General features: G+C 35.9%; 1 protein-coding gene across 1 annotated transcript in view; it reads right to left on the reverse strand.

The window, feature by feature from the left end:
- The window catches only part of LOC127951558 (BMP/retinoic acid-inducible neural-specific protein 3-like), a 95,965-nt gene that overhangs the window by 39,354 nt on the left and 29,363 nt on the right, over positions 1-27,248 (reverse strand). Inside the window, exons 2-4 of the mRNA XM_052549509.1 lie at positions 9,732-10,052; positions 2,632-2,822; positions 758-939 (exon numbers count right to left, since the gene is read on the reverse strand). Of these exons, the coding sequence (XP_052405469.1) occupies positions 758-939; positions 2,632-2,822; positions 9,732-10,003 (645 nt within the window). The 5' untranslated portion in view covers positions 10,004-10,052. The remainder of the gene's footprint in view (positions 1-757; positions 940-2,631; positions 2,823-9,731; positions 10,053-27,248) is intronic.

A 27,248-nucleotide genomic window follows, 5' to 3' on the forward strand; every position in this document is an offset into this window, starting at 1 on the left:
ACCCATACTCAGAATTTGTGCTCTGCATTTAACCCATCCGAAGTGCACACACACAGAGCAGTGAACACACACACACACACACACACACTGTGAACACACACCCGGAGCAGTGGGCAGCCATTTATGCTGCGGCGCCCGGGGAGCAGTTGGGGGTTCGATGCCCTGCTCAAGGGCACCTAAGTCGTGGTATTGAAGGTGGAGAGAGAACTGTTCATGCACTACCCCCACCCACAATTCCGTCCGGCCTGAGACTAGAACTCACAACCCTTCGATTGGGAGTCCAACCCTCTAACCATTAGGCCACGACTTCCCTTCCCATGTGGAGTGCTCAGGTCTCTCAGAGTTGCAACACTTCATAAAACAGTTCAAATACTCGTTGAAGAAAGCTAAATTGGCATCTAAATAGCTCAAATCTGTTTTTATCTCTCAGATATTTAGCATGTTATGTTAGCATTATCAGTTAGGTTTAGTATAGAGGGTACGTTATTTTCAAGAGCGATAAAGCATTAATCTGCTAGCTCGTCTCACAGGACTTTTTATTTCCAAACTGCCGTAATACATACAGCAACCAAAATGATACAATTCATGTTGCCAGATTGACATTCATCTGCTTTGGAAAATACTAAATGTGCTCTCCAACTGAAAATTTTAGCAAGGAACAGCATAATACAATTTTGCAGAAATGTGGCCACGGACACTTTTTTTTCCCAGTGAGTTTATGTTGGCTCAAACAGAAAGAAGTCGTGTCGTTTGTTACCTTGATGGCAGATGTAGCGATCTGCAGGTGGTGGAGTCTTCGCAGGGTGCTCTCTCTGTCCGTGAAGTACGACGCCGCCAACTGGTGCAAGATTTCTAGGGAGACCACCGAGCTGTTTCCATTGCCCTCTGACTTTTTGCTCAGCTTCTGTTTGTCCAAGAAGATCGTGAGTGATTCCTCTCCTTAGGAAAGATACATGCAGAAACCCAACCATGAGATGAAATATATGTCCGAAGACAATGTTCATCAAAATGACAGTGAGTTCTGGTTGTACTGTCAAAGCGTATACTAACATATGTCTTTCAAGTTTTTCAAGTATTTGTTAAAAATGAATCACAGAAGTTAAGGCAGACAAGCAATAACGATTTTGAAGGAAGGAAAAGGGCACACACGAAAGAGCGTTTATCCCAAAGGGAGGTTGTTAAAACCACAGATTTCTTCTGAAGATCAATTTTAGATTTTTTTTTTAAGTATATATATATAGTTAATGCTATTTTTGATCTGAGTCTAAGGCTGAAATTCAGATAAACATTGTTGTCTGGGTTGAGGAGCGTACCCTGTACCTTTATGTGCGGAACTTGAGTGGTGTTATTTATTTCAGTCTGATTAGTATGCAAGCAATAGCATGGTCCCTCCGTTTCCTTTGCTTTGAGTCATTAATTACCAGCGTTCATTGTAGCTTTACCACTTCATTCATCTCCCCTGTCTCTGAAGTTCTGCAGCTTCACTTCATACATCCACCAATAAATGACATCATAATTAGTGTCGGTAACGTGCAGCATTTTGCTGGAGACACATTGAAAGGTCTGAATCCACCTCTGGGACGTGCTGCCCTACTTATTATGTGGGTGCCAGAGGGAGAAGTGAAAAATACTGTCTGATAGTGGCTAAACTTATGCCAAGAATGTCAGACTCAGTGTATGGATAGTAAGTGTCTTATTATTTATTTAATATTAAATTTAATTACATTTAATTTAATTTATTTTTTATAATTTGTATTTGTTTATTTTATATTCATTTATTTGTATAAAATGAATGGAAATTCTAAAGCCTTTAATGCAATGAATTCTTAATGTATTGTCATGACTTTTAGTATACCTCAGTATGTTATTATATATTGCTGCCATTATACATAAATACATTTAAAGAGTATAATGCATTAAAAGGTTATTTAAGACACAATATGCAATATATTATGCTTTACGATTCTTTAAAGATGTGACTTTTTCATAAGAATTCTAATACACTGGATTGCATATTACTGTGCTTAAAATTTGTTAGTACAGCATTCCTTATATATAAATGCATTGTAAATGGGCAGTTGATTAAACATTTTAAACAAAATTTTGTTAATCTTTTTCCTATGCCTGTAGCTTTTATGAGCTAATATTAAGAAAGTACATGGATTAGTGTAAATTTGTACATCAAATACCATTGATGTATGTTTTTTTTTAAGATAGAACATTATTTAAAAAATACATAAACATAATAATAATAAAATTCTAATACTGAGAAAATCAACTTTTAAGTTGTCCAAATTAAGTTCTTAGAAATGCATATTTTTAATCCAAAATTAAGTTTTTACAAGGTTTTACAAAATATCTTCATGGAACGTGATCTTTGAAAATCTATAATTGTAGAGTATTTTTGGCTAATGCTAAAAATATACGCCTGTGACTTAAGACAAAAATGAACCAGAAAAGGCAAAAAAGCATGATATAAACTCATAACCTCTTTATCTCATAAACTCTCTTTTACATTTACATGCATTTTGACCTCTAATGATAGAATATGGAATATGTTACCAAAATCTCTTGTTAAAACTTTTTTTTTTAATTTACGTTTAGCATAGATCTCATGAAATATTGGCTTACCTCCCAATGTGGCTGATACCAAGAAATGAGTGCCATATTTCTTGATCAGATTTTCATGGATCTGCTGAAGGCTCGGCCTTCTCCCCAGGAGCCTGAGGTTCCGTAAAAACTCGGGCGCCAAAGGCAGTGGGGCTTTAAAGAAGTCTCTCTTCTCTGTCACCAAGCTGTTCACTTTCCAGTGACTAAACTCCCTGCGAGACAAAACAAACACAGTAAGTGCTTTAATGCAAATAGCAAATTTCAGAACCCATTTTATGTCATCGACCATTGGTAGAACAGAAAACCACACAACTATATGTGTGTGCAAGGTACAAGAGCAAAATAAAATGTTGATATCAGCAGAAAATAAGGCTAAGCGTGCATAAATATTGCATGGTGCTAAATATTGATGCATCTCATTGTAATGCGGGGCGAACATGATTCGGGTCCATAAACACAATACAGCTTACATGATGCAACTTTTGACAGCTTTTGTAACTGTAATCATTCCTACACATATATAATTTAGAACACTTTCTGTATCTACCATATATGCATTTCATAACAGTCCCAGACACTGTTTTCCTTGGGTTATGTATATAGAACAAAGCTTATGCTTCCGAGAAGACGCTACCCAAAGGAATCGCCTATTGGGCTTAAAACGGTTTGTGAGAATCTCTAAGAGTTAATTAAGGAAAGCAGTGGCTGTCCGACCATAAGCTAATGATGATAGATGGTCTTAATTAAAGGGCTTTAGCACCAACTGATAGCACCTGGAACTCTGTTGGGGAGTGGGACACTATCACCCAAAACACTCGACTTTTTAATACTCCCTGACTAGGGAGCCGCCACACCTGGGTATCATTGCATAGCCTCTTCGTAATTTAACTTCTTGTATCGGTTGTTTGTGTCATGCCTGTCAGCCAATAGTAAGTGGTAACTTTAGTATTTTCAGCTGGTTTCTGCTTTGAGTTTTACCTTGCAGGCTGCATCTGTACAGCACACACACACACACACACGCCTGAAAGAAAGAACTGCTGTTCTGCAACACCTCACTCTGCTGGACTGAAACTGGGTCTTCTGGCCCATTTGTATGAGCCTGCCAATCAAGCGGAGGACAGCAGGTGTGCTCTATGAAATGGGTCTTCACCTCTCAAACTTTTCACTCATTAAAACAGACACAAGCTTTTATCCGATGCATATAATGAAGGCTCTGTCCTCCGCTCAGGGGTGGACTAAAAGGAAAGTCATTGTAACTACTTTAGAATTCCTCGTGGATGGTGTATGGTTTGGTGAATGAAGGAGGGGAAATCTGAATAGCAATTAGAGTCTCTTTCTTTTCCCTTGTGAGCTTGTGCTGGCGGTGCATTCTGCAGCCGTGTTTGTGCTCAGCAAAATAATAGGTGCCTCACAACACCTCGACGCTAATTTGAGACAGTTAAACATTTCCTCCAGGAGAACCTTAGATTATTTTCTAGAACAAAATATATATTACTTGTCAAGTAGCCATTAATGTGTTGTATTTAAGTCGTTTTTTTTTTTTTTTTGCCATTTTGCTGTAAATTGAGCAATGATGTAAATGGGATGAAGTATTGTGTTGTGCAGCGATAACTTTTTGTTTTCAGAGTCAAGTAGCAGATGCTCTGATTTTACATTGAAATTAGCTTGAATCTTGATTACTTACCAGGAGCACCGTGCTAAACGCTCTAATTAGATTTTTTTTTTTCTTTTTTTTCTGGTTTGGTGCCTTTAGGTCTACCAATTCCTGATTGCAAATTCCTGAAACTCCAGCTGATGAAATATTGAGAAAGACTTTATTTAAATATATTTAAATGTCATAAGGACACTGTGATGACAGTTGTGAAGATTTGATTTTGGGAATGGTGGTTTAAGAGAGGGAGCTTAAGAATGTTGGAAGTGATAGTTCCAAAATTGGTCTCATGTGTAACTAATTTTGTTTTGGCAAATTGGTGGCAAATTCATATGCTTAAAAAAACAGACATGAAGGTCTAGCCCTGAACCTAACCCCTAAGTGGGGCTTAAGCAGATCAAACAAACATTTATGAATGAGGTGACAACATTCAAACTACAAAACATTCAATAATTAATACTTGCCATGAGAGTATGCTGGGTGGTTCTCCCTAAAATTATTTTCTTAGGAACAAGCCAGTGAGAATGGATGTCAAGATTTTCAGTGAATAACGACCTAAAATGATCTCATAAAGCTATCTAATGACTGCAGAAGACTTGGAATATAGAGCAGTATGGATCACTTTTATGATGTTTTATGGTGTCTTTGAAAATTTGTAAATATATAGCCATATATTCCTCATTCACTTTCATTATTTGCAAAGAATTGCCAGAATATTCAACAAAAGACTAATCTTTTGCTCCATGGAACAAAGAAAGTCAAATGGGTTTAGAACAACATTGGTGATTTAATGACAGAATTTGTATTTCCAGGTTAATGACACTCTTCTAAAAAGTTTTTTGGGGTTTCTCACAGAACATTTCAGTGATTTTTAAGGCTTTATTCTTTTAAGATGTTTGTACTTTTTTCCTGCAATGGCTGGACATTCAATTGCATGGACATCATGTTCACTTACAGTATATGACCCTCACACTTTACCTCCGTATTAAATCCGATCAGAACTGACATGAATTTGATTGGAGTGACAGACTATCAGGCTCTCAGAGATTCTGAAAAAAAATATTTGTTCCCAATGCATCTTGTATCTATAAAATAAAATAGGAACTTCTTGTCAACTAAAGTACTGCAAGTATGATATATTGCCTCCCTTCTCAACAGCAGACATTGAGACATTTACTGAAAACTTTACAGAAATGTACAATGGTTTACTCTTCTTCACTTCCTCTTAAATTGCATTTCAGATTTATTCATTTTCCTGTTTTCTGTTTTCACTCCACTGTTAAAAATGTTTTGTCAGGTAATCTAAAATGCGCTTAATGTGGTAACATCTAAAGTTTTATTTACTGACTACATTAACCTGAGTATATTAATTACAAAAGTGAAAGTAATTTAAGGGCAGGTCAGGTAGAAATTGAGGTCACAACAGCATATTTTTCAGTGTGGAATCTGGAACCAAATAGAACATTTATAAATATAGCCAATAGACTTTGTGGCAACTATACTGTCTATTTTAGAATATTGTCTTAAAGTACTGTACAGTAAGTGCAGTGTGCATTTATACTTGGTGATGAATCATTGATGTAAAACAAATTAGTATCTCCAAAGCCTGTTTCAACAATTTTTATATGTTCTGAAAATAAACCTGAAATGAAAAGATGCCACGTTTTCAACAGATGGTGATTGAATCACTCTAAACAGTTTGTTCACCTATTCAGCCAAAAGCTTAAAATGTCACAATCTGTCTGAATGTCCCACTCTGTCTTTGCTCTATTTTTTTTATTTTTCTCTTTAAACCCTCGGTTTCATGCAAAACTTCAAAGGGCTTCTGTTTAGTGAACTAAAACATTGGCACATACAGTATTGCTTTTTTAAGGGCATCATCTAGAAAATAAGCTTAGGAAACCCTCCTACCAGGGGCTGTATTGTATTATGAAAGCAGCTTTAACTATAGATTTTTAAAGAAGGATTAGTTGCCACAGTTAAGTAAATAAGAAATGGAAAAAAATTCATGCTTTCAGCAAAACCCGGAACTACACAATGCAAAAACAAAATGAAACTGCTCAGCAAAAACTTTGCACTGCAAACATCAACATAAAGAATGAAATTTGACTCAATCTGTGGAAGCTCAGGCAATGTTTATCAAATGCTTCTGAAATATCCTTTGGTGAGTGATTGAAGTGGTAAATTACATCAAGTCAACGAACACAAAAGCGATTCTTTTCAAAACCCTGTATGGCTCCCCCACTCCACATTATAATTCCACACAAGCATCTCCGAGTTTTCCATCCATTTGGCTTATTAATTCTACATTGTGGACCAGCGTCACCTGCATGACACAATTCATCTCTTGTGTTTCTCATAAAAACATTAAATTATATTCTGTCACAATTGCTTATAGCTTACACACATCTTCGTGTTTGATTTCTTTAGCATATACTCGCTGCCTTTGGAAACCAGCTGCTACCAGGTTACTAAATCCCTATTGAGCAGCTCCCTGCTGCGCCTCTGCCGTCACCTTGCGCAGCACCATTGGTGTGATGGTCTACAGATAATAGCACGAATGGGAGCTACTACATCATCCCAAGGCTCCACATGGGTAGGGTAGTGCGTCATGGTTCTTCCATCATCATAAATATGTTTCTTGTAGTATTCTTTATTCCAAATCTTTTAAAGGTATTTTATATGTTTCCTTGTCAAGAAAGGTTTTACAGATAAAAAGATAGCACTGAAAATTGTAAAATAAATTATAATAAAAATTCTAATGAATTAAATAATATGAAAAGAAAGAATAATTAAAATATGAATAATTTATATATATATATATTTACATGGACAACATATGAACAGCCAAATATTCAGTAATCCACATACTGGACAATTATGTTTTTAGAGTAAATTAGGTAACATTGAATAACATGTTCAATTTGTTAGTGCAGTGGATAATATGAACTTTAGACCATTTGTTAATCTAAATTACTGTTCATTTCTAAACATAATATTCCTTGTTAGTCATTCATGTTCATTCATAACCCATGAACTCATGCTAATTTATTTAAATGTATACAAAATGCATTAGTGTATGTACAAATCAGAATGAACCTAGACTAATAAATGCTGTACTTTTCTTTATTTGTAAATAATGAATTAACTAATGTTAAAGAACATAATTGTGAAGTATCACCATAAATTAACCATGCTAAATGAGTAATAAAGCACTTCTACAATGACTGAAACTGAAAACCTTACTTATGCAAGTTCAATCTTTTAAACATATCTGTGTTTTGATCGGGTAATTACTTTTATTGAGCTCACAGATGCTTCCATTTCCGAATATCTTTCTGAACGTAAATGTCAACTGCTGCTAAAGCCTCGGAACAAAGAAAGCTAATGCAAGCACACACATCTCTCTATTCACAACAGAAAATTCCCCACCGGAGCTGGCAGTATGACTAAAGACCATAGAATTCACTCTGCTGGGGATCCTTTGGTGCAGTGTTAAGCCCCAGAGGGGAGCTGTGCCCAAGGAAGCAGTAAAAGGTACAGTGCTTGCTGGTGTTCTCCTCTTGTGATGTGCAACCCAGTTTCTCTTTTTGGAAATCCTGATCTGTTATCATATCAAAAAGAGCGAATGCAGTGACCAGCTAAAGCCCCCGTCTTTGCAGTTTGAGGTCAGTGATGCTGTTTACACAATGCCTCTGAACTGTGAGGCACGTACAGAAGACTCGCCTACACCTAAACACCTACACAGACTCTTTGGCTTGCAGGACAGCCTTTCAAACCGCGCTGGCAGAGGCTCGTCTCCCCCTCACTGAGTCCATCACAGTTCCGTAGGCCTTTCTCTGCCCAGCTGCTGTAGGCATGCTGGGTCCTGAATTCGGCGAGTGGAGAGAGTTGGACAGAGTCGGCTACACACCAGCGGGGGACAAAGGAAGCAGACAAAAAGGCCAAACTCCCCTGGCGGATCTGAGGTCAGCCACAGTAATGCACCAAACACACCTTTCCTTCCTGTTGTGTGTGTGTCTTTGACATGAAGTGGATTGAATGTGTAGCGATCAATATTTAAAATGCACTGTACTGAATGAATGATGCGGGGTGCATGTAATTAAAACAGGTCAACAGCTGAATAATCACCAGCGTGTTGCTACTGATGTGTTGCACTTTTCAGTATAATGATTAGTGTTGCTGTGCATGGCGATATCAACCCCAAGGTCAAAGGTTTGAATCCCTAGGAACAGGGTGCAGGGGTTTTCGAATTGTGAAAAATAGTTACATTTATACATTATACTGTCACTTTTGAGCAATATTATGCATCCTTGTTAAATAAAATAATTATTTTATTATGAAAGTAATGGTAATAAATATTACTCACCACTAAATATTACTTGAACATCAGAAGAGTATGTTTTTCTACACATCATTTTTATTTTTGTTCCACAGTATACATGTACAGTAAATAATTATATTACTGTCTTTATATTTTAGGAATGGGATCCCTTGCAATGTCATCATCATTTATGGACCATTCAAATGGATAATGTAAACAATGTAAACATTATGTCGTTCCATTGTCTTGGATGTTTTAGTAACTGCATGCAGCATCAGAGAGGATGAAGTCATTTGCTGTATGGGCGACGGCCCTTTTCTGTCACATGACTGCACCTGTTCCCTCACCAACAATATCAACACCATGGGCACCATCAGATTAAACAGATCAATGCCTCATCACAACTGAGCCGTCAGAATCTTTTCATTTTCTCCTGCTTTGTTGTTGTCAGGTCACATGACTGACGAAAGGTCAGTTTGTCTGCACGAAATCTGTACCCACACTATTCTGCATAAAGCAAAGCACTACTGGTTACTGCCAAATCCATACACCTTTTTCCCACAGTTTTTCTAGTTTTATGAAGTTGTTATCTTCAACCAAGAGTGTAGTTAAGTGCATTTAACCTGTTTTATCATTTTCTGCTGATTTTTCCCCCATGATTCTGTAATCTAACATTGAAATGAGCAATCTCACTGTTTTGCATGATTTTCTCTCCCCACATGCAGAATGTAATGGAAAACAATTTGTGGAAAATGGAAATTTGTGTCAGAGATGGTCTGCATTCTGAGTAAGTTTGTTTTGTACATTTAGAATAATTTATGCACCACTGCAATTTACACACAAATACTCTCCTTACATATAATTCCTTGTAAAAAGAAAATCTTATTTTATCATAATAGACTAAAGAACTGTTCTGCTGCTGATCTTCATCACTATTGCTCTAGAAAGCCAAGAAACCGTAGGCCAATAATGAATCTGAGAAAAACATAAATGGCTTCAGAGTTTTTAGATTGAATCTGAGTTCATTTTATTTCAATTTTCACACCATTTCTCTGAATCTGTCATGGGACCCGATTTCACTAATAAGTCAATTTTGAATATCCATCCAGTATTTTCATCTAATAATATAATAAACACAGCACAAACCTGTAGATTTTGTAGCGTGTGGAGAAACCTTGTTGGAAGCGTTCTTTGAATTCGGTGTATTCTGGACAGCGATGGAAGGGCCCTTTATCAGACAGGAGCCAGTCCAGCTGGCCGCTGCTCCGGCCGGAGATAGAAGAGAACGGTGAGGTCTTCTGGTCCAGACGCTCAGCCAGAGCCAGAAACCAGCTCAGTGGGCCCAGAGGTGCCCAGTGCCACAGGAGCATCAAGAGGAACCATCTAACAACCGTAGCTCTCTGCCAACACAGTGCCATCCTGCCCCTGGGCACCTGGCGCCAGCATTCTTCTGCCAATCCCTCTGACCTGAACACACAGGAAGAGAAAAAGAACAGTAAGGCTTTGATGATGAACATTGACAGAACCATTTATTTTTTCTTTGTGCTCAATGTAGGACCCTAAGTCTTGAACAATTATCTCCAGCAGCGATGGGGAAAAATGCAACCTTGAAAATAATGCTTGACGTGCATGTCAAAAAAAGGATGCTTATATTAATGAGTTCACAGTGACTATGTAAAGCGCAGGGAGACATTGGCTTTGTGGGAGGTGATGCCTTCATGCACCGGTGCATACAGTATCCAATGATTAGTTCCATTCACTGAGATTCATTTATATTTCTTCTTCAAATGCGTGCTGAAAATGAATTTTTTCTAAAGGACTAAATGCGGGTTTGGATTCCTAATGATGTATGAACTGCCTTGTGCTCGCTTCTAACTGCAGCAAGGGACTATTGGTAGTAAAAAAAAAAAAAAAGCAATTAGCGATGAACAGAGTATGAAATATAAAACAGGTCTCCAAACAGCCAATAACCATATAGAGTGTATATAGGACTTTGTAGGTACAGTAATAATTTCATTTACCCAGTATAGCTTTTTTCAGCACAATTCATTAAAGTAGGAACGGCCATCAGGTCACCCAGAGTTGATTTGCTCATATTTTCCCCATATTGCTTCCTAAAAGAACATCTTATTTCCTCACTCAGTTGTGTAGTTCTAATATACTAAATGTAATTATGACCATTCCTCCAGCAAAATATATTTATTCTACTCTTCATTTTTTACTTCTTCTCTCATCTCCTTTGTTTTATACTCTGCAATCCTCTCATGGCCTCTCATCTTTATATATATCAAATTGTGTGCTACTCTTTTTCGTCTTTTTTTAATATCTTTCATCGTTTTGTTTCTTTGTTCTTTATAGCAATGTATCCCATTGTCTTTTTTTCGTTTCATTTTCTTCTTTTTCTTCTTGTAATAATGTGGCAAACTCTTGCGGTTTCTGTAAGGGAAAATGCAATATTATTATTATTTTATTATGTATTTATTGTTAATATTACTTTTACTAAATATAAGGGTTGTCAGTCAATTAAAAAAATATTAAATCGGTTATGCTACAATTACTTTTATTTTTCAAATTGCAGGATTTTCTTTTTATTAATAATAATAATAATAATAAATCATTAAGTTTATAAACCTTTGTAGAGTGTATTAGAAGAACAGAATAAAATTTAATGTATTCTACATTAAGAATATGCCAACATTTTACTGTACATTATTGTTAAAAATGTCAAATGCCAAACCAGATAAGCAAATATTAGAGACAAAAAATAATAAATTAAATTAACAGTGCAAGCAGGCAAGAGTAGTACATGATGAACAACATCTGTACACAGAGCACATTCATCACAGCATGCATTTTTACTCAGGTCTAGTTTTAACTGCTCCCTCAGAGAGGTAAATGCCGTGCTATTTGTCAAAATTAGAGCAACAGCTTCATCTAAAATTTGGTCATGCCTTTATCATTCATATAATTCTTTGCTCATTTTTTACTGCAACTTCCAAAATGTTGTATGCATGATAATTTTGCACTTTTTCACAAATATTGTTGGTGATAAAAGTGTTTATGTGATTTTAGCCATTGCATGTCATCTGACTATCTGCCTGTGTGTATTTACAGTATATATATATTAATATATAGTATATATCTTCTGACATATTATGACATATCCTTCTTGTCATTTTAGTAGCATGGCTTAGATGACATTCTAATGCTAAATCAATCACATCCTATCATTGCCACAGTTGAAACTGGCCAACTTTCAGCTAGTTGTATTAACTAGCCTGATTTTACGGCAATTCATACATATTTTATGAGGTGGCTTATTCGTATGAATTTGTATGACCTCATTTATACAAATTCATTTGGTTTGTGCTAAATCGTATGCATTTTACGAGTTGCACAATTCGTATGAATTTGTACGAATGACCTGCACCTAACCCCGCCCCTAAACCTACACCTCACTGGGGTCTAGACAGATCGTACAAAATCGTAGGAGTGAGGTCATACAAATTCGTACAAATTAGCCACGTCGGTAAATACATGTGAATTGGACATGAGATAGCATTGGTATTACACATCCTAATTACATGCTGTTTAAACAACAACAGTAGATGAACAGAGATATGGTCAACGTTTTATTCTCAAATGCCTCGATTGACTTCACATTTGAAATTTGCCTTTCAAAAAAGCCAGGGTCTGAGAAGTGACACCCCAGACAGCTTTAGCAATGCACTGTCTTATTGCTCTCCATTCCCTCTGGAGCAGCTACCTAATTATAAAATGCATAAAACATTGAAATGCCAGGGAGACGATGGAAGAAATACTGAATTTAGCCCTGACATTTTCATGCACACCTTGCATAATTTAGGTGTCTTTATATTTACCCTTTCCTGCTGCGAGTATCTAGAATTTAGCATAGGGCAATGGGGACACTGAGAACACATCACATGGCCACAACACTTGCATACAAGAATGTCCTGCAGAACACACTTGTTCGGAAATCAGCATTGCAGGGCCTGAGGTTCACCTGAAGGCTTTAGATCTAATTGATCAAATAATGATTATGTAGTGGTTTTAAGAAATTGGCTTGAGGACACGCTGATACTGCAGCTTTTTGTGGTTATGAGGGATAAACAAGCCCTGAGAACAGTGAAGTGCTCAATGAGGCTGTAATTTTCTTGCTGATTTTGTCCTTAGAAATAGATCACCTAAAATGAAAATGTACTCATGTTGTTACAAATCTGTGACTTTTTTTCCCCTGTGGAACACAAAAGCAGTTTTATCTATCTACATTTTATATCTATTAACTTGCCCAAAAGACATGCATTTTTGATATCACTACTTTAATACTGGCTTGATATGGATTTTTTTTTTTTTTTTTTTTGGCAGGTGGAAATTGCAGCCGAATATGGTATGAATATGTTATTTGTTACATATCTGCATAGTGTTTCACATGAAACAACACAATAAAGCTCTAGGAAATTTGGGATAGCTCTTCTTGAATATCATCATAATTGCTCTCAAAATTGCTCTGAATTTTTCAACATTCTGAACAATGTTTATAAAAGAGCCTATGACTCATGCTGTGCACCTGCTAGTATTTTGGTAACCTGCTATGCTTGTTCATCACACTTCATTATTTTCATACAATAACGCACCTGCAGCTTCTGTGGTTTTAATGTACTGTACTTTATGAAGCATCTCGGGGAAGCTCCACTGAGGCTGTTGTTTTGTTGTATGTGGCAGTTAAAATAACTTGTGTGTTAAATGTGTTTAAAGGAGACGGTTATTTATTTGGCGCTTTCATCCAAAGTTGTAGACACTGGCGCACTCCTTTGAAACAACCTGATTAAGTTTCTTGCTTAAAGGGATAGTTCACCTTACTCTTACGCCATCTCAAAAATGTACAGTACGTCATTCTTTCTTATGTGGTTACCTGTATTCTTCAGAATATCTTCTTTTGTGTTCCATAGAAAAAATAAAATAAGGTAATACTGGTTTGGAATTACATTTGTGAGTGATTACATTTTTTACATTTTTGGGTGAACTATCACACTATGCATGGATCAAACCAGTAACCTTCTTATTTTCATCCCTGAGGTTGTAATCGTTACACAAGTTTTTTTTTTTTTTTTTTAAATCTAGGAAGCAGAATTAAAATGAACTGAAATGAAAATGAATTCACTGTTTAATTAACTGTTTAGCTAAAAAAAAAAGAAAAAAAAAAAAAAATGTTGACTTGAAAATGCCTCACTTGAAAATTCTGTTTTTAGGCCTTACAAACAGAAAGTACAATGGGCCGATGATATTTATAGGTGTTTAAAATGGTTAGAAATTGGTAGAACACTAATTTCCCTGGAAGCATTTCTTTGAATTGCAGTTCAGTAAATTCCTTGGTATTTCAATTCAGATGGAAATTCTACAGTACTTCTTGTAAAGTGTAGCCATTTCAATGTATTATGACCAACAACAACAAAAACATAAAAATGAAATAATAATAATAATAAAAATAAAAATAAAAAACTCATAAACACAAAGGACACTGAACACTGTGGACACATACTTGCATCCAGGGTCGTCACTAGGCCCTAAAAAAAAAAAAAAATTGTTGATCGCTTCAGTCCCCTTTAAAAAAACTCATTTGAAACGGCGGCAAGCTGCGTCAATTTTCGGCTCCTCCCCTTATCTGAGTCTGCTTGGATTTAGCGCATTTTTCAATCTGCAGGGCCAGGGGCGCCGAACAGAGTGAACATCAGAGAGCACAAGGTGTGTGTCGTGTGTGCGTGCATTTATTGATAGATTGCTAATGCTATGATATTGCATCTGCATCGGTGCAGTTCTTTGTCATAAATGCATTGCAGTTTACATAATGTAATGTTACTGGAGCATTGGGAGCACACGGGACGCCTCGGTTTCTCATCCAATAACAATACGTTTCGCTGCGTTCACCTTCAGCCCTTGTGTGATAGTTGTTTTTTATTCCTACAAAAATGAAGTGATTAACACCCATGAAAACATACTTTAGATTCAGAAAACGATCATGATTTATTTTAATTTACTTATTAAAATTACAGACATATTATTATGTATTTTGACATTACATTATGCAGCCATGCACAGAAATGATTAAAGACACAAATCATTGTCTGAAAGCACTAGATGGCCCATAGAGAGAATGTGGAGTTATTTTGTTTTGTATTACTAAATATAGTTTTGTATTAAGTAAAAATGAATCAGGAGGAGTGTCATGATACATAAATTAGAGTAAGCGTAGAGTAAAGGGATTTTTGATTTTCTTGATGTATACTATTTATTTGTACTTGATTTATAGAAGGGGCAAATTGATAATTCATATTGTTATTTTTAATGCATAGAAATAAATATAGAACAGAATAATCATATTGCCAATAGACAATTACATTAATTCATGGTTTGTCTATATTCTTAATGAATAGTAGCTGGTTAGTTAAAATACTTAAAATGACATCAATTTTTATGGGGTGACTTTATGAATATCCAACCGTATTGTTGATTATAAAGGCTAAAAAGCTAAAAAACTAAAACAATTTATATTTCATTGTAGATGGATATACAAATTTTTTTCTTGTCGTGCAGGAGTAGATCTGCAGATGAGCAACAGTCAGGTGAGAATAGAACATAGACAGCCTCTCACACACACACAATACCACTGTGTTCCCAAGATTCATTTCAGTCATTGAACCCTGACATTGTTTTAATTTTCTGCCAATTTCCCTGTACATTTTATAAGAAAAAGCAGTGGTTTCGTCAAAGGATAAAAACAAATGTCCTGACTCCTGACATTATTGAAACTCAACAAGAAATTATTAACTGTCTTTTAGTCAACTGAACTGAAATTAATTTTTTGGTTTCTCAGAAAAGTCAGTGCAAAAAGTGAATGAAGTGGAGGCAGAGAAGATTGATGAAGGCACATCAGAGGTGAGAAAGTGAACAGTTGTTTTGGATAATTTGTCTGGTCAGTTAATAAATACAAATGAAGTTAAGATTTCTTTAGTTACCAAACTATTTTTACGTGATTGTCACAGTACAGGGACAGAGAGAGCATGAAGCATTAAAATGCAAACAGTAAAATGTTGTGTTTGTACTGGAAACATGTGTGCGTGTGTTTGTACAGTGAATGCATCAGGAGGTCCTCGTAAAAAAAATCAACATTCCCTATTTTCTAGTGGTCACATCCATTTTTTTTTTTTTTTATTACAGTGTTGTATATGGCTCAGTCAGTACTCCTACTCCCATATATGAAATACAGGGAATACAATGGAATAGTGGATTGCAGTAAGGTTAGCATCACATAATTCCTCACCAAATTCTAAAAAAATACTGTGTGTTTCTTCCAGAACATCTAAGTTCTATTATTCACACTCTGCATTCTTCTGTATGTGTGTGATCATGGAACATGATTCATGTTGAGAAGCACTCAATTTCACTTAGATCCCGCAGGTGCGGAATCACCCATCAAAGGCAGTTATCGAAAAGTGACGGAACAGTCGCTTTGCAAAAAGCCAATAAATGACAAAAATTCAGCTGCTGTTCTACTCTTTTCAAATATCAAGGCCCAAATTAAATCATTCACACAGACGCTACACCTCTTCCTGATTTAAAGTTGATTTAACACCTGTTTGGCAAAGCTCTCAATACCCCAATACTGTCAATTTTATAGAAAGTCAGAGAACAAGGAAGACCTGTGAAGGATTTAGGTTGGTTCTCCAGTATTCTGTGTTCTCATCCATTATTCAAAATAAAACAAGAAATTTTGTCCTATCCAGCTGTGGACTTTTACGGAGCCTGAGAGTGCAGAGGAAGCAGCTGCACTGACTTAACCATAAGGCCGGCTGTCCTATTGAACTCGGGTACACCTACTCAGCAAACCCCACCACCTGCTTTACTCTTACCATCATGTGTGCCTGCAGCCCCATTACAGAAATACAAACGTGAGCAAAAATGCAGACTGTGAATTTCCTACCGCTGCTGATCCAAATCATTTTAGTTTAGATGCCTTATTATATGAGAGGAAAATATTTGTTATTTGACTGGATATGTTAACTTCCCTTCAAAAGTTGAATGAAGTCTCTTTTGCTCACTAAGGCTGCATTTATTAGGCCAAAAATACGGTAAAAACAGTAAGATTGTAAAATATCATTACAGTTTTGATTTTGAATCAGTTTCCACCACATTTAAAATCTGACCCAAACTACATTTCCTACACTTTCAAAAGAAATAACCAAAGAGTGATACAGTACCTTGGGGTGTGCTGTTTTTCCACATACAGAGAGCCAACCTTTGAAACAAGAGCATTTCTATCTTGCAGTTCTTGCATCACCGTTATTGCATCTGTCTTGTTTACTGCATTCGATCTGCCAGAATGTAAGTGTCATTGACAAAGCAACAAAAAAAGAAGGAGGCAAGAAACTTTTAGTAAGGTTGAGCTCCACAAACCTCCAAGTATGAATGTTTATGAGCAATTTCACCCTGTGAAAATAATTAAAGCGCATTTAATTCACCAAAAAATATGCCCCAGGTGACCATTTTGTAAGATGGGAGATAAATAAATAAAAAGGCATAAATCCAGAAAATGTGTTTAATTAAAACATGCAAGCATGGCAAGTTAATCAGCAAAACAATTATGTGGGCGCGAAAGAGCATTAATTTGAAAGCAATTTCAACCATACCTTGTCGCAGAGGGGTTTTAAATGTCTCTCTATGTAAATGCGTGTGATTGGCCTAACAAACAATCTCATGCACTAATATACATCTACTGTATATACGTTTACATACTGTACATGTGTGTGATTTTCAAATTCTCCAAGTTTCTTTTACAGCAGGTGTTACGACATTATGGCGAATTAATAAGTTGCACTGTCTGCGAAATAATATAAGCAGATGTTCTCCAATGGCAACAGAGGGAATACATTCACATGAGGAGTCAAAGCAAACAGCCACAATAACTGACGTTTATTGCAGAATTAGGCACAATAACATATGGATAATTAAGACTCATCAATGTCTTATTTACTATACCTGTGCTAGATAATTAAAAACAGCAACTTTTCCATCAAAACCAGACTCAAGTTCCACAGCTCAACTTGTTTATACTGTGCAAGTACGAAGATCTGCACACATGGGAATCAGCAGTGTTGGGGTTAACGAGTTACCAAGTAACAGAATACAGTAACTATATTACTTTTTTGGGTAACGAAGTAAAGTAACGCATTACCCTAATAATATTGGTAACTACACTACTTTACTAGACTATAGGAACGTGCTTTCCTGCGTTACACAAGGCGTGTTTGCCTTTGTTTAATGTTCTGGGCTGGGTTTCCAGATAACGGTTGATCTTAGCACAAGAGCGTTTTCTACAAGTAATTTTACGATGGTTCGTAATTGTTTCACGTGCGTTTCCCAACAATCATGTAGCTGTGCTTTAAGTGCTGCTTAGAGGAGTCGCTGTCCGTTTGTCAAGTGCTGAAATGTCACCTAATAGAATGACTCGTAACTGAAGTACACGCTCGTTTATTGACGTTAACCTAATGCTGCGTTCCCTGACAGACAACTTGGATATAATAACTATAATACAATACTATATTATATTATAGTGTATAATATTATACTTTACATAATAATATATAATGTACTTTTTATACAGTAGAGAGAGAGAGAGAGAGAGAGAGAGAGAGAGAGACGTTATTTCCGGGTCTAATACATGTATAGCTGGTTTTCATGCACTTCAGCATGTCATTGACATATTTATATGCATAGAAACAACTTAAATCGTTCGATTATTTCTTAAAATATCCTTATCAAATGTTTACCCCCTCCAGAACTGCACTGATAGTCATGCTGCATTCACTTCATGAGCATTTGACCATTTGAGTAAAACTAGCGTCACATCACATACACGGAACTGTAAAGGTATTCACTTTATATAAGAGTCCAGTTTAATTTAAAGGCAAGTATTTGATTAGTACAATTAAATGTAACCATTAAAAAGGAGTTGAGGAAAAAATAAACAGAAAAAAATGGAATTTGGGAAAAAATAAAACGGATTTCATAGCCCCCCCCCCCCCCCCCCCCCCCAAAAAAATACAGTAAAGTAATAGGTAGTGAAGTTACTTTTCAAATGCAGTAACTAGTAAAGTAATCTGATTACAATTTACATAAGTAACTAGTATCTAGTAACTAATACATTTTTTTTTTTGAGTAACTACCCCAACACTGGGGATCAGTGATCTCTTAAAGCAATAGTTTGCCTAGAAAAGAAAATTCTGTCATAATTTATGCATCCTCCACTTGTTCCAAACCTATATGAGTTTCTCTCTTGTTTTGAGCACAAAATAAGATATTTTGTAGAATGCCGGTGATCAAACAGTTGACAATAGGCCATGACCTCTGTAGAATTTCTTTTTTTTTTTTTTTTATACTAGGAAAGAAACTCATACTGGTTTGGAACAACTAAAATTTTTGGAAATTATGACAGCATTTTTATTTTTGGATGTACTGTCCAGCTGTTGAATCACCATAAACAGATTTCAGCCTACTACTGGGTGTAATCGTTTATACATCATCCTTTAAAAAACAACATTCACACACAGACACACACACAAACACACAGACACACACATACACACCCCCACACACCCACCCACACACACACACACCTACTTGCACTCAATATAATTACCCTGGCTGCTTATTAGATTAACACTGCTCCATAAAACCACATCTGCATATTGCTCTGATACTATTAGCTCCGTGCCTCATCCTTAAATACGTCCTGGCACACTTACTGCCAGGTCCTTGCAGAGTTTTTAGGAGTTTCTTGCCAGAGCCTGTGCAAACTCATTTGGTAATTGAGGGGAAAGTGTATCCCTGAGCAAACAGACCTCCCACACACCTATAAAACATTCTCACTGCTAATGAGAGGATGAGCTTTAGAAACACTGAACACACAGAGGACAGCTCACACAGGACACATTCCAGCATCGTTGCCATGGTCACCTCATATGTGTAACCAATTACCACAATTGCACAAATCATGATTATACATGCCAAAGGTCCTCAAGTGTTTTGAGGAGTGACCACATTAGGAAAAATGTGTGATCTAAATGTTTTATCCCTGCCTTATTAATATTGGACATTTCCTGAAAAATTTTCCTGGAGGAGAAAATGTTGTTGTTAATTGAAAAGCAGGGTTTTTATAGTGTAAAGGCAGGCACACAATTTATGTCAATAGTTTGGGCTGCAAAACTCATTTAATTTGAACATGAAACCATGGCAACTGTGTCAATTAAATGAGAGATGCATGAAAAACATGACGTGTTCAAAACTATTTTGTATAATAGACAGTTGGATCCAAAAGTCTGAGACAATAGTTAAAAATAAAAACTTTTCCATACACTTATTTCATTGTCTTAAAGCTTGTTTCCCTTTTCCTTTACGTTGTGCTAATTTCATTGTGTTGCTGCTTGTTTCCTTTTTGTTGTGATAATTTCGTTGTGCTGCAGCTTGTTTCCTTTTGGTTGTGCTGCAGATTGTTTCCTTTGTGTTGTGCTAATTTCATTGTGTTGTGGTTCGTTTCCTTTATGTTGTGCTAATTTAGTTGTGCTGTGCTAATTTCATTATGTTGTGGAGATTTCGTTGTTTTGTAGCTTGTTTCCGTTGTGTTGCGTCTTTTTGCCATTGTGTTTTGGAGATTTCGTTGTGTTGTGCATTACTGGGTGACCGTACTTTACACTCACATTTAGATTCAATAATTACATTTTTTTTTACTAGTGGTCTCATGCATTTGGACCCTCATGTGGAAAGTCTTTACATTTTATATCATAAAATGCAGTGCATTGGTATGAAAATTGTTACATATTCGTTCCACATTTATTCCACATAGTCTAATCATAAATTCACAGCAGTGCCTCTGTCGATGGAGGAATACTAAATTGTGTCCAGCCAACCAGAAAATTGTAGCTGTTTATTAATTGTAACAAATGTAATTAGTATCTTAACACTTTCTAAATTAATCTTCTTTTTTTCAATTATGAGAACATACAGGTTGGTTTATCACACCCAGATAACATGGCCATAATTTAACGTAATGTGTTAGAAAGCTTTGCACATTTAAATAACCACTGCTAAATCGGACTCATGTCTTTGGTTTTCTTAATTCAAGCATTATGATTTATCTTTCAGTGTACTATTACATACTTGAATCGCTGAAAACATTCTATTTTGTAGAATGCTGCTTTTTGTTCGAGTGGTCTCTGTAGCATATGAACCCTTGATCTAGGAAGAGGAGATGGAAAGAGGAAAGGTAGAAAGGAAAGAAAGGGAATCGATGTGAAACGGTAATCCAAACACACCTTTTGACCTTCAGCTATTCTGTTGACATACACACACAACAATATACAGGACACTACATTTAAGTGTGAGCATGCTCAGCTTATCTCTTACTGTATGTCATTGATCATGTGTGTGTATGCGAATTGTCTGTTATATCGCTTGTGATTGAGCCAGAGTACTTGGTTTGTGGGTAATGGACTTTGGCAGACACAGGGTGATTGCAAAGCTCCATATGCATGTGTGATAATGAGTGAAGACAGATGTAGTGTGCAGAGACTGATCAGGGGCATCGGGGTCCTCAGATAGTCAATAAATCTACCACGGAGCTGTAAGAGGTCCATTACCCTCCAGCAGCAGATAAAACCTCCCCTAAAGATTGTTCTGGAAAGAATTTGACCAATGACCCTGTTTATTGGGCTTTCACTGATTGAATCAGAATCACCGAGGGCTAAAGACCCAAAGTGACTATACAGAGTGAGTGTTAATGTGAACGTACAGATGTTTATTTAGAAACTTGGTATTTCTAAAAATACAGCCTACTACTGTGTAGTAAAATTATTCTATTCTATTCAAACTGGAAGCCACAAAAATTTTTTTAACTGATATTTACAATTGTAATTGAAAATCCAATATGAAGGAAATTGGTATCCCGGGTTTGTTCAGCATGGCAACTTTTACACACAACTACTGCTCGCAATACTTAGTCTTCTCTAAATTTGATTATAAATTTTACATAGGTATACCTCATAGATTATGTTGTTTACCACTGAAAAATATAAAAGGTTAGTGGATCTGAATTATATCTGATGCTAACCCCACACACCACAGTGTTGTTTAGCTGTAAAACAAAGGCATAAGATGCTGATCATTTAAAATATGTGTTATTAGCAAAATAATGATATAAACTGTAAGTAAAACTTATTTTTCAAAAAAAGTAGTTCATTAATTGAAAAAGAATTAAATATAAAAATAAATAAAAAACAAAGAAAAAGGCGATCGCTGTAAGTTCCGCCTCCATCAGCTGACAGGTGCATCAGAGCACGTCACATGCTCCCAGGAGTGAGCGCCAAATTCAAATAAACTATCTTCCACCTATTTTTCATTCATTCTGTTATAACCAGCTATACAGTAGTTATAATGGCTGCTAACTCTGTGTTATGGATTATATGGTTTATGCAGTAGTCACCGCAAACGCCGTCGACTCTGGTAAACTCTCATGCTTGAGTGCTTATTGCCGAATCTAGCATTAGCAGCCATCGCATGCGGAGAGGAAAACAGGTTGAGTAGTCCTCTATTGCAACTTCCACGATGACTTAGATAAGACTTCTAGCGTGAAGAAAGAGATTCTGACGTAATTTTCGCGCCCATGCATTTTATTCTGTCCACTGACCCGCCAGTATTTGCATGCTTCATGTCAATTGACCAGCTGTCCCCAGCTGGCGTTAGCCAATAAGATTTCAGTGAAAGTGGAGAAGGAAAGAGTTCCCATATACGTCTTAGCTGACGTAATGTTGAGTTACCGCCTCGAGAGGGAACTGAAAATATACAAATTGTATGTATCCTAAGAAAAGCGATAGTTGCTGTCCGATTACTGAAAAATGCTATTTTGTTAGTTACTTCCCAACTCTGGATCGGAAAAGTGGAATGTGATTGCATTTATGTAAATACTTCTTAGAAACATAATGAAATTAAATATAAATTCACTATGCTGTTTTTGTTTTTGGCAGTGATGCATTAGCTCAGGCCAGTGGGGTTTGATTCCAGCGTTTGCATCGAAACTTGTGTGCCATCAATCATTTACTTATGCATTTATTCATTTAGCAGACACTTTTATCCAAAGCAACTTGCAAATGAGGAATACAACGACAATTTATCCTAAGGAGACAGTAACATTAGAACTGCTGAAATACAAAGTTCCAACATTGCTCAGAGATGAAAGTGAGAACCAGTTGATGAATCAATCATCAGAGGAAACAACAGACAAATTCTCCCCTGCCTGTTCCGTTATCAAGTCTTATTATCTAATCTTCCCTGTGCACCTAATAATGATCTAAGAAAACATCCAGGCAAGTTTAAAATGTTTTTGTTGTACAAAGTCTTTAAGTGTCACAATTCAATATGGGGATATTTAAATGTAGTCCAAAATGCTATTAAATAGATTTTTCCTTCCATCTTTGTCACTTAATAGCCAGTGACAGACAGAATCTACAGATTGGATACAGTAAGAAATTAAGCATCTCATCTCATCTCTTAAAATATGTGTTTTGAAGTTTGTGTCACGCTTTTGTATTTATCTTTTTTGTATTTTTTTTTTTTTTTTTTTTGTATTATAGTCCTTCAAGATATTTATGGTGTCTAATGTGGATTTACATTTGGCATTTTTTTTAAGAGCTGATGTTATTATCCTAGCTTTAGTCTATGAGGATATCCCAGTGGCCTGAAGTGGTTGGAGCAGCTGCGCTGACTACATTTGTCACCTTGCTTATCAGGAGGGTAACACTAGGGTAGTTAATAAAAGGTTGGTATCCCACAGCTAAACGTTTATCGGCATAAAGCCTGGTCCTAATTGCAATTTATTCTGACTGACAATGACCTGAATGAATGATAATTCTATTGCAAGGGAACCCTTTCCAAAATTGTAGTGGCCTATTTATTGTCCATTTATAATGTTTGAAATATAATTATTATATAACAATAAAATAAAACTCTAAGATGACAAAAAACAAAAACAAAAACAAAAAAAACAGACATGTTGCCTTGCAAGCTAACTGAAATAAAATAAGCTGAAGTTGAAGTACTAAATTACTAAAAAATAAAACTGAAATAAAAATAAATTAAAGCTGTGTATAAATATATATTTTTGAAATGTATTAAAAAACATCAAAGCACATAATCAAATAAATTCATTTTAAATGGAAATAAATTAACAGCTCAAAATAAATGCACAAAATAGCACAAAATGTAAATAATAATAAAAATAGTTTTAAAATAATGTTAATTCGTAAATCATTATTAAATATTATAGCATATAAATAATACTAAAATGATGCTGTTGTATTCTAAAATATTTGGTTTCCAAAATTGTCATAGTTCTAAAGGTAAAACTAACACTTTTATTCTGCCTACAGTTATCTAGAGTTATTTTTACAGTTTACTCTATGAAATCCAGTTTAAAAAATCTCTGGTCTAAAATATTTAGGTATATTATAGCCAACATTTCTCATTTTTGTATCAGTATGCATCAGACAGTCAGTGACTGGACTGTGGGCAGTCCATTTGAGACCAAGGAGTCACTTTGCCAAGGTACGGCTCGGAGTAAATCACTGAATGTAATTGTGAGATCATTTGTTGGCACAGCTGCTGCAGGGGTGAAATACTTCTATCGAGCAAACTATCATTCGCAATGCTGTGGGAATATGAAATTTGGCAGAGTTTCACACAGTCTGTATTATATATTAAGAAAGTCGACCTGAACTCTTTTCTGTGTCTGTTCTGTGGTACATTTCTATAAAGCTGCCTAAAGCCACTGTCATCTGAAGTTCTATCCCCACAGATCTCCTTTCTCACGCAACCAAGCACAGGGTGCACCGTAGGCGCACTGCATAAGTCAAAAGTTTGAAAGTCAGAGAAGATGATTGACAGGCCTAGATGGATTAGAAAGATTAAACGGGTCAGTTTTGATCACTCTAAGCACAACATCCACTCTCCACTCATGCTTTCCAGTGAAATCACTATATACCCACAAGGGAAAACTGGCAGCGGAAAGCTAATTCCTCTGGAGGATGCGCCTGCTGATATTATTGAGGGATAGGTGATGCTGTACTTCCATCTCCCTCGCAGGCATTCCTGGGTAAGCGGGAAAAGCGTCAAAGAGACAGCACTTTGAATCTCAGATATCATCGGTTAATGTGTAGAGTGCAGTTATAACGTGAATGAATGCATTTGCAATCAGGAAGGGCGGATTTATTCTACATTTGTTTTTTGTTTTTTTTTCTAGTAGACCATGTGAATGCATTTGGCTAGCTGTCCTGGAGCATAAAACAACAATTGTGCTGGCATAGAAAAATCGTTACGCTGACCAGTGGAATAAAGTGGTTATTTGGCTTCTCACTCTGTAATGAGTGGAGGGCGTAGCACTTTTGGCTTTCAGAAGGTTTATGGATAAATGCTTTTTCTGTTACATGGGGATCGTTTCATCAGGGTCAATGAACATTAATGACCAAAGGAGCTGTGAAGCATGCATCATGGAACAGCACTTTAGCTGCTAACACAGACTAAGATACGTGACAGATATTGGCGACTGTAGATCAGAAAAATGTAATGTTTTGTAGATAAACTGGAATCCGTTAATGTGGACATGTAGGCTATGGTATGTGAAGGGTAACAAATAAGGGCTTTGTGTTTCTCTCTTTTTTTATTGTCTAAATAATTAAATATTGAGGTTATGGTGAGGTCCTTAATTTAAGTCAACAGGACCAATTTATGGAGTATTAGCTCACAATTTTATAAAAGTACATTATTTCTAGAAAAAAGTAATATTTTTAAAATACTTTTATTTCATATTAAGTATAGTTCAAGTCATATCCTGACATATCACTCAAGGCTTGTTCCTCATGTACATAGTATGTACTTATTATTACTATGTAATAACTAGGTACTAACCCTGAAGCTACCCCTAAACCTAACCCTACCCCACGTAGTTACCTTGTATTACCAGAACTTTCTTAAATAAATACACTATAGGTACACTATACATGTAAGTACAATTACTGTAAAATAAAGTCCAACCAAAATGATAATTAAACTTTATTTGGAGTACTACTTGTGCACAAAGCACATTTCTTAATATTAAAATGTGTTTTAACCTCGACGCCCTCGTTCTCAAAGCCACTCAACTCGCACGTGTCAGTGTTTATGAATAGATTAAATGAAATGGGACAAATTCAATCTTGACACACTATGTATCATAAAGATCTAAGCCTCAAGCATCGACGACAGATCGCTGTTTTTCAATGGAAAGCTTATAAAGACTGTATTTGCTACATTTGTGTAAGCAGTACACATAAAAAAAACAAACAAAAAAAACATGAACATTAGAAATGCAGAAACTGTTACAATTATAAGTTAGGTAGAGCACTTTCATTTGTGAGACCCATAATGGGGGGTGCTGGCTAACAGGTTAATGTCACTAGTGATGATTGTATGATCTTTGAATATATCTTTGGTATAAAGTATACTTGGAATAGTTTCACTTTAGAACAATCAAATATACTTCAGTTTATCTTAAGTTGGACTTAAGGTTGCACGACTACTGATTTCTAAAAGTCGATTTTTTATTTAAAAAATACTTTAAGTTACTCGACAACTTGTGGTTCATGCTACTTTAAATGAAAAGACATTAAATAGTTGTTTAATCAATAAACCTTTATTTATTCATAGCCGTATGCAACAATTACATATGTAAATTGTCAAAACTTTATAATTATGACATTACATATTTAATTGTTCATGTAACAGCCAGTATTTGTATCTGTATTTGTGTCTGTAACAATCATAACATTTTTCGTATCTGCATTCGGATCTTTTTTTTTTCATATTTATCCCTGAACAAGTATGTCGTGTTAAACTAAAATAATTATTAATTTCTAAAATAACATTTATCATGCAAGCAGAGAGATGTCATGACAAACGTTTAGTGATAATTTGAACATGACTGAATTCATTCAATGCACAGATTTTCATTACGCAGAACTCTTTAAGCGACTCTTAATGTTTAGTGAACTTCACTAAACAAATGTGTGTGTGCCGTGCAAACCAGCAAAAGGTAAATATGCAAACATGTAGGACAAGTAGAAAATGTATCTGTATCTAAGCTGATTATTAGCCTGCTAGAACTGGTTTGGTTTTTGAGAGACTGACGCGGAACACAGCTGTTTGATTGGTGAGTGCGCTGTGCTTAATCGATATCATAGCCTAAGGTTTAAATCATTGCCTTTTAAACATATACAAATAATAGAACATGTATGATGTATTATTATAGGTGATATTATTCTTGCAAAGCTCTGATTTCTGAGAGATGCACGGAGAGACAACAGCAATGCGGTGTTTGGTTTACGCTCTTTTCATTCATAAAGTTTACATTCATTCACTTCACACTCGTGACTTTAGAGGTGTATTGTATAATATTGCGCTGATTGGACCCCTGACTCAACTGTTATCTAGCAAACTCTGGACTGTGCCAGCTTCAGCCGAGTATTCAGGCAGAATTATTCTGAATTTATTTGTCTGTTATTCATT

The sequence above is a fragment of the Carassius gibelio genome, chromosome B2 (assembly GCF_023724105.1).
Source record: "Carassius gibelio isolate Cgi1373 ecotype wild population from Czech Republic chromosome B2, carGib1.2-hapl.c, whole genome shotgun sequence".
NCBI classification, from domain to species: Eukaryota; Metazoa; Chordata; class Actinopteri; order Cypriniformes; family Cyprinidae; genus Carassius; species Carassius gibelio.